At 39.5% G+C, this 9,157-nt stretch overlaps 1 protein-coding gene across 1 annotated transcript; it reads left to right on the forward strand.

Moving 5' to 3' along the window:
* The first annotated feature begins 5,205 nt into the window (after positions 1-5,205).
* Positions 5,206-6,192, forward strand: LOC100713448 (olfactory receptor 52L1-like). Its single transcript, XM_003465257.1, has one exon. It carries the CDS (start codon positions 5,206-5,208, stop codon positions 6,190-6,192), a length of 987 nt encoding a protein of 328 aa, XP_003465305.1.
* Positions 6,193-9,157: the final 2,965 nt, after the last annotated feature.

A 9,157-nucleotide genomic window follows, 5' to 3' on the forward strand; every position in this document is an offset into this window, starting at 1 on the left:
TAAGCACAAAGAGACCCGATTTTAAACTATGACCCAGTTTTCTCGGTACTTCAGTTAACCCAGTGGGATCTCTTGAGCTGGATTGATGCTTCAGTGGTGCTTAAATTTAATAAAGTGAGTTAGGTCTTTTTATCCTTACATCACCAGTGATGGTGTGTTAGCTGGACGGAAGAAGGAAAAGTAAACTTGGGTGAAGTAGGCTTTTTTTTTTAAACTATAAAAGTGACTCAATTATGAGGCTCCAGTAGCCAACAGTTCCTGGCACTAAGAAGAATAAACACACTGAAGTACAACGTCACTAAAGGATTTACTGCAGTCTAAGATTGTTCTGCAAGAGTGAGAAATCTGAGCTCCAAAGTAGTAGTTTGAGATTTCCCAACTGACAGAAAATTATGTTTTCTAGCAAAGCTTACAGGGTTAAAGATGATAGTTAACACTCGACAGAGACGAGCCACCTGGTTTGGTACACGTACCATTACTGCTCTGCCTCCTTGCTCAGCCACCTTCCCCTGTGGGTAGTACCATAGCTCCTTGTGCCTCCTGCCAATCTGCAGGCTAACTTTGGCTTTGTCCAGCTGTTTGTCTAAGTCTTCTGGGACCTGCCAACTGATAATAGCATCCTACCATCTCAGTACCTGTTCACACTCACTATACATGCTTTGGGGAAGTGTCAAAAATGGACTTACATAACCAATGGTGAAATGGCACAAAAAGAAAACAGGTATATAAATTAAAGTCAGGCTTGCGGCTTATGGTTGAGGGAAGTCTACTGGTAACTGGCTTTGTCTTTTCTCACAGTCTTTGTGATGAGGATTTATTATTTTGGTTTGTATAGTTCTAGTTTAACATCTTTTAGTAATTTCAAGTTTATTTCCCTCTGAATCAGAGTAGTTGTTCTCTTCTGATTTGACAGAGGCATTGTCATGGGAAATTGAGAATATTGATATAAATTAGGGGAGAACGCACTGGTATAAGCTAGTTGATGAGACCACAGACATCTACCAATATCATTAAACCTTCAGAATCATTTTGAGGCACTTACAGGGGCATTCAGTATGATCTGCGGTTGGCATTCTCATCACTCACGCAGTGTGTGAATTAACTTCTTCTAGGCTTGCCAGAGCTTGGAATAATGTTTCACGTCTTTGAAAATGTTAGCTGCATGGACTTTGAATGGTATATTTGATTTTCTCTTTAGTGTTCAAATCTATTAGGAGGCTTTTGTAATGAAAAACTCTCTTCATCACTGTGACCTCCAAGCTAGGGAAGAAGATCATCATGGAGCTTAAACTGAAGATGAAAACCATCTAGACCTAAGCATGGGAAGGAAATTTTCTGAGTCTGGGAATTTTCTCCTTTTCCAAGTTCTCTGTGTATTGCAGTCTCAACACTAAAACATGCATCCTCAAATAAATTCCACAGATCAAAAAAGTGCCCTGGTCAGGCCTAACATGTAAGTATATGTCTCTGATTTGTTTTCTGAAGCTCTGCCTCTGAGTGTTTGATTTCCCTTAGCTTCATTTCTTCTCAATTGTCATTGTCATGGACTCGCTAATTTCTGTGGCCCTCTCCTAATATCTCTCTATGTTCTTGTCTCTTTTTCATATTTTCAGGAAGTTTGATTCTCTGTTAAGAAAGAGATTAGAGAGAGAAAGAGAGACAGAGAGAGAGAGACAGAGAGAGAGAGAGAGAGAGACAGAGAGAGAGAGAGAGAAAGAAAGAGATCATAACCCAGAGAGGAGCCCTCTTATTTACTTAGAGACAGTGGAAGAAGGGACTACTAGTGGCCACCTGAAACCCTCATTTCTTTTTCTTTTTTCCCTTTTTTTTTTTTAACCAAGGATCAAACGTGTGCTTTCCAGGCGTTTACACCATTGAGCAAAATCCTTGGCCCAGAACTCTTCACTTCTGACACGCATCTAGGATTTCTTTCTATCCACTTAGGTTTGAAAGAGTCATCAAAGTCTATTATATCATGAAGCACTCAGGATGTTATTTAGGGTTAGGATCATTGAGTCACCTCGGTCCTGTCCTTCAAGTTCATTCTCTATCTTGCTGAATTTTCACAATTCCTAATTCTTTTAGGACATCTATATCATTATTTATTTAATTCATTAATTTAATCATATGGATATTAATTATTTACCCCATATTACTGAGTGCCACCTAGATTCTAGTTATTTCTGGAACTTGCCCCAAGACTGCTGCAAGTAAGGCATAGTCCCTACTTTTTAGGGACTGATCTAGTAGTTTTACAGCATAGGACAATCTTAGCAAAGACAAAACAGTAAGGGATTATGATAAGGAAGACAATGAGACATGTCATACTGCCTTACAGGCTTCAAGCACAACTTTACAAAATGCAGGTGATTTGCATTGACTCTACATGAGTTAAATGATATCAGGTCTGTGTCAATTATTCTCTCTTCCTTGTCAAAGAGTTAAATATATCTTTGCCTTTAGATTCCTGGGAATAAAATCTCTTCTGCTTTTCCTCTGAGGATCACAGAAGAATCTCTTGTTTACTTAAGGTTTTAACACATAACAAGCAGTTCAAGGCTCTTCCTCTAGGTTCACACATTAAGCAGCACAAAGGACCAGGTTACTCTCAGACACAGCACAAAGGACCAAGTTATTCTCAGGGACCAGTATCTGTGCTTGTCTTCTTTCCCTACAGTAATTTGGCTTCAGTTCCCACATGCCCATGACGCTGCTTCTGTCAAAGTATGGGTACTCCCACAACTGCATAGCTGTTCTCTGACATCAAAGCTAAAAATGGGAAATGGGCTGAAACTTGAGGCAGAAGAATTAGCTAAGAACAAGAATCAACTTTCTCCATGCAGTGTCAAGCACTGAAAGGTGAATTTTTGTATGATTTTGAGATTCTCCCAGAGGTCGTAGTGTAAATGTCACTGCTACTGACTTTGGAAAAAACACAAAGGCTAAGCAGGTACATGCCAACCAGGAATTTCACATTTTATGCTTATCATGATCAGAGCCTTAGGGTAATACTATAGCCACTACTAATTTTTGAAAAAGATACACTGGATGAGCTGTAGATGTGCAACTCATGTGAAAATAGACAATCTTAACTTAATCTTTATGTTTGCATCTGAGCTCCTCAATATTGGAAAATACTGTTTCACGTGTACTTATCTTTTAAGACAAACACACAGACACAAACATATGGTTTCAGGTTTTTGCTACAGTGTTTGAGAGGAGGTGAATCACATAGATAAGTTTAAACAAGTCACATTTATTTGGTACTTGCAGACATCAGACACACTGAATTATTATAGCAGTATGAGAGATTGAGGTATTGAAAATTTGAAATAGGAGTCATGGAGGCAAAGAAAAAAGAGAAGCATGTGACCTTTATTGTTGATGATCATGATAAATATAACTATCATTTATGGAATAACTCATATTGAAAATTTACATGCATCATTTAATTAATATTTATGATAAGCCTGAAAAATTAATATTTATTCTATTATTAGATGAAGAATTCAATATAGCCTAAATTGCCTATCAGTTTTATTCCTAGAATATGAAAAGAACAGAACTTAAACCCATTTTTCTATATCCAAAGTTTTACTTATCTCACTTCACTGTGAAGTGATCTCACGTGTTAGTTTTTGATCATCAAAGTTAATTAAGTCTGGCATGGTGGCAGACAATTATAATCCCAGAACTTGAAAATCTGAGGCAGAAAGATCACTGCACATTTGAGACGAGACCACCCTGGGCTACAAAAGTGAGCTCAAGGTCAGCCGGAACAGCATAGGGAGATCCTGCCTGAAAAAGACAAAAAAAAAAAAAAAAAAAAAGAAATATGGTCCTGTCTCTTAAAATAAAGCATTAAGGCACTGAAAGGGATATATCAGAAAGTTCTGGATGAACAAAAGGACATCATTCAGAGCTCCTGGTATAATGTGTTGATCTAACACAGTTAAGGAGTCCTTCGCAAGAGGAAGGAGTGGACCCTGACTCTTGAGGAATGAGATGGAGCAGTTTTGATAAAAAAAAAAAAAGAAAAAGGACACACAAGAGGCATGGACAAAATAAGATGGTGCACTCATATACCTCCAAAAATGTTATAGAAGTTAAAGCAGAAAATACATGGAGGAATATGTTACCTGTGAGACAAAAGTTATAATCAAAAGACTTTTGATTATACCTCTCTTAAATGTATGATTTTATTCCATGCATTTAATTCACTGAAGGATTTTAACCATATGAGCAGCATGGTATCGTATGCACTTCAGGAAAATCTGTAATTTCAGGGTTGAAAATAGACTGGATAGGGGCTCATAATGAAGGCAGGAAAACCTAAAGAAACAATCCGGGTAAGAGAATTGGGATTGTGAACTAAGGCAGTGTGTGACATTGGAGGTTGAGAAAAGTGGATATAAGAGACATTAAAATATGTTCAATGGAAATTGGTGATGGGTATCAGGAGAGATATATAAGACTGAGTAAAGACAGTTTTCAAGTTTCTAGATCAAGTTGGGTAGAGAGTGACATAATTCATAAACCATTTGTCAAGAGATTGACTGGGAATGATAGGTAGGTTTATCCAGTCTTGAATATGTTGATCGTCTGGTATGTGTTAAAGAAGCAAAGGGAAAAGTGGACTCGTGGCTTAGAAAGGTATTTGACTCAAATATATACATTTAGGATAAGTTAAAATATATGAATAATTAAAACCATGGGAATGGGTGAAGTCAATTTAGAGATAATGTATGGAATAGGGAAAGGAGGAGAGGCTAGAACTCTGGAATCAGATTCTAACGAGGTGGGAAAGATGCTGAAGCTACGGGAAGCTACTGGAAGAGTGACTGTGGAATGTTAGGTCTTGGAAACTGTGGGAGACTAGTTTCAAAAGCAACAGACTTGCTTACAATGTTCAGTAATACCCAGAGGTTAATAGAGATAATTCTTTCAAGTTGATGGTTCCATACTATCAGTGACTGAATGAGAGTTTAAGCATCTCTTCCATTGCAGCATGAATTTACTCTTATTGTCAAACTAAACTACACTTATTCTAATTTAGACATACGGAGATCTCCTTGTCTTCAGAAAAGGAAATTTCTTCCTTGTATCTAGCTTTATTTCCTTATGTTGCAGGTTAAGCCTCCTCATTCTCATGAAGATGGCAACCAGATATGGCCAATGTGATAGTGTATCAGGAATGGAGCAATCATGGAATTGGTTTATTTTCTCTCTTCTATTGCTAAGCTGTTGATGATGGCCTTCAGCAATTTCAGCTGCAGGCTATCCCAGCCTTCTTTTTTCCTAGTAGGTATTCCAGGCCTAGAGGAAAGTCAGCACTGGCTAGCACTGCCCCTAGGTGTTCTTTACTTTCTGGCTTTAGTGGGTAACATTATCATTCTCTTCATTGTCTGGACTGATTCTTCCTTACACCAACCTATGTACCTTTTCCTGACCATGCTGGCTGCCATTGATCTAGTCCTGGCCTCCTCCACCGCACCCAAGGCCCTTGCAGTGCTTCTGGTCCATGCTCATGAGATTGGGTACATTGTCTGCTTGACCCAGATGTTCTTCATTCATGCATTCTCCTCCATGGAGTCAGGTGTACTTGTGGCTATGGCTCTGGATCGATATGTGGCCATTTGCCACCCTCTACATCATTCCACCATCCTGCATCCAGGGATAATTGGGCACATTGGAATGGCAGTGTTGGTGCGTGGACTACTTCTTCTCATCCCCTTTCCCATCCTGCTTCAGAACCTTAGCTTCTGCCAAGCTACTATCATACATCATACCTATTGTGAGCATATGGCTGTGGTAAAACTTGCTTGTTCACAAACCACGGTGAATCAAGCTTATGGACTTGCAGTGGCACTGCTTGTAGTTGGGTTGGATGTTTTGGCCATTGGCATTTCTTATACCCTTATTCTCCAGGCAGTGCTGAAAGTACCAGGAGGAGAGGCCCGACTCAAAGCTTTTAGCACATGTGGATCTCATGTGTGTGTCATCCTGGTCTTCTATATCCCTGGAATGTTCTCCTTCCTCACTCACCGTTTTGGTCACCATGTGCCCCATCACATCCATGTTCTTCTGGCCACTCTCTATCTTCTTGTGCCACCTGCTGTAAACCCTCTTGTCTATGGGGTGAAGACTCGGCAGATTCGCCAGCGAGTACTCAAGGTGTTCTACATAAAGTGATTGTTCTGAACATATCTCAGTTACTTTCCTCAATGGATCCTACCATGGATATAGTCAAGAACTGCTGACTGGTATGGATTATATAGAATGAAGCCATTCCTCAGTGAAGAGTCCTTTTATTTTAGACCAATGCAGAGAATACCCATAGGCACTTGGCTATGGGTATTGGCTATAGTCAATGGGATGTATCTGGCTATCTGGATTTGTGAATATCTTTTCATTATTTTTTAAAATCCAGATTCGAACAGTTCCTCATGTCTTTTATCATAGGTGTAGGAGATAAGAGAAACAGAGGAGTGCTCTGATATGCCACCCTTAAATCCTTCATCCCATAACTGATCATGCAACACTGTCTAGAATGAGAATAGAGTCTTGAACTTTGTTACTTTCAGGTTTAGAGTGTCTTACAACCTCTGAGCTAGTGCAGTGAGCTACAGATTACTGTACTCCTGAATAGCAGTAGAGTCTCTTCAAAGCAGCTGAGAAGGCCTCAAAAACACCTTTCATTGTAATGTGAATGTTATGCATTTCAAACAAATATAATTGAGGCAGGTGTTTTATGTAACAGATCCTCAAGATAATACAAATATAGTGTGTCTTTTTAAAAATTATTTTTAGAGACTTCCAGGAGAACATGGCAGATAGATAGCAGCAGCTATGGAGGCTCTCTGAGATAGCAAGCTCAGAATCCAGGAATGGTGCGGTGTGAGGAGTCTTAAGCAAGGGGAGATATACCCTGCCGATCCAGGAATGAACTGAGCTGAGAGAAACCAACTGGAAATGCAATCCTGATGCTATGACCAGAACAGATAAAATCTCAGTGCTGAAGCTGGAACCCGCGCCTCTGGAAACCGCGATTTCCTGTTGCCCCTGATGCATCTGAATTGCCACAGCAGGGTTAGAGATGCGAAAGCTCTAAGAGTGGGAATTGGCGAATGGAGTTGAGAGTGGGACTGGCAAGGAGTCCTGCATTGACCTGCGGTGAGAGGAATGGGGACCCCTCCATAGATAAGGAGGCTCCAACAGAGGACATTCTGGGACCGGGCAGACTAGCTGGAACAGGGTGCTGCAGTGACTTTAGTTGCATATTCCCCTCTCAAGCAGGATTGGTGGGGAGTCCCTGACCTGGGTGAAGCCACGGACTAAGATCCAGTAGGCTAGCCCAAACCAGTTCCCAGCACCTGGCGGTGCACCCTAGCAGTGAATCCTGCAGTAGGTTGACCTGGAGAGGTGGGCCCAACATATGCTGCCCTGATCTGTGTCTCCCTAGTATGCTGCAGTTGGCAGGAACACCTAGCTGGTGGATTCAAACAAACTGTAACCCACAAAGAAAGAAACTGGGCCTCCTATATACGCCTGTATGGAAGGAACAAAAAATATGAGAAGAGGAGGCAACAAGAAAGGGTCCTCGGTCCCCAATCCTGAGAACACTGATCCAGGAAAGGTGAATGCAAAGGAGAATGAGGACAGAAAGCATGCAATGTCAGACACGGCACCAATAGACATAAAGCGATATCTCTGGAGCCTCATAGACAAGTTCAAGAGTGAAGTATTTAATGAAGTAAAGCAAGATATAAGTAGAATAGTTAGAGAAGTGCTAAGCACCACCCAAGAAAAATCAGATGGTGGAATGGAAGAACAGAAAAAAAGGGGAGAATTGTTTGATGGAGAAAATAGAGAAAACATAGAATACATGAAGCAGGTTCAAAGAGATTACCAGGAAACTAAAAGCTCTATTGAAAGCTGGCATAACAGCTTGAAAGAAATTAAGGATAGATTATCTGAACTGGAGGACAGATTTGTAATGTGGGAGCATGAAATGAAAAACTTCTTGAAAACAACAAGGAAACAAACAGCAATAATACAAAGGCTAGAAGATGATAAGAGGATCTATAACTTAAGAACATAAAAGAAGAAGTAGGAACACAAACAAATGGACTACAAAAGCTATTCACAGAAATAATCCAGGAGAATTTCCCTAATTTAGCAAAAGGTAAAGATACTCAGATGTATGAGGCATACAGGACCCCAGCTACCTACAGTCCAAACAGAACTACACCCAGGCATATAATAATCAAAATTCCAGAAATCCAATATAAGAACAGAATATTAAAAGCCATCAGAGACAAGAAACAGATCACTTACAAGGGAACACCCATCAAAATTATAGCAGACTTCTCAGCACAAACCATCAAATCATGAAGAGTGTGGGGGGAAATAATTCAAGCTTTGAAAGATAATAACCTCTAGCCAAGATTGATATATCCTGCACAACTGTCCCTAGAAATTGATGGAGAAACAAGGTGCTTCCAGGATAAAGAGGAACTAGAGGAATTTGCAACCACCAATTTAACTCTACAGAGATTACTGCAGGATATTCTAAAAATGAAAAATACCAAGATTCCAGAAACAGTGGCAGAGAGGCCACAATGAATGGAGCAGAAAGCAAAATGAAGAAGACAAACTGACAACTAATGACAGAAAAAGAGCTCAACAGAAATGAGGCAGAGAAGGTTGGATGGCAGGAACAGCTATTTTGGAGAAAACAAGACATCATAATAGCTAGTGCTGATTTAATATCATCTTGTTTTGAAGTCACATCAAGCTTTTGTTCTTCTGTCTCCATCAGTCTTAACATATTGTATCTTATTGGATTTTATTATATGTGATAATATAAACAAAAACTTTATAGACAAGGAGATTATACAGAAACCATTGTTTCCAAAGGGTATGATTATTCTGGATTATAGATGCTAAGTAATTATAAATTATATAGGTTCAATTTTAGAATGTCGGTGCATTATTTTATGACAGAGGGAAAAATTAAGAATGCCTACCAGTTGGGCTATACTGCTGAGTAAGAATTCAAAGTGTTGAATATTAGACTGATGAAAAAATGCATCAGTGTTAATAAGTCAATAAAGGTAAGAAGCTAATGAAGTCATAGATACATTTGAAGGTCACC

This window comes from Cavia porcellus, unplaced genomic scaffold (assembly GCF_034190915.1).
Source record: "Cavia porcellus strain 051 isolate PalLab524CR breed Dunkin Hartley unplaced genomic scaffold, mCavPor4.1 scaffold_9, whole genome shotgun sequence".
NCBI lineage: Eukaryota > Metazoa > Chordata > Mammalia > Rodentia > Caviidae > Cavia > Cavia porcellus.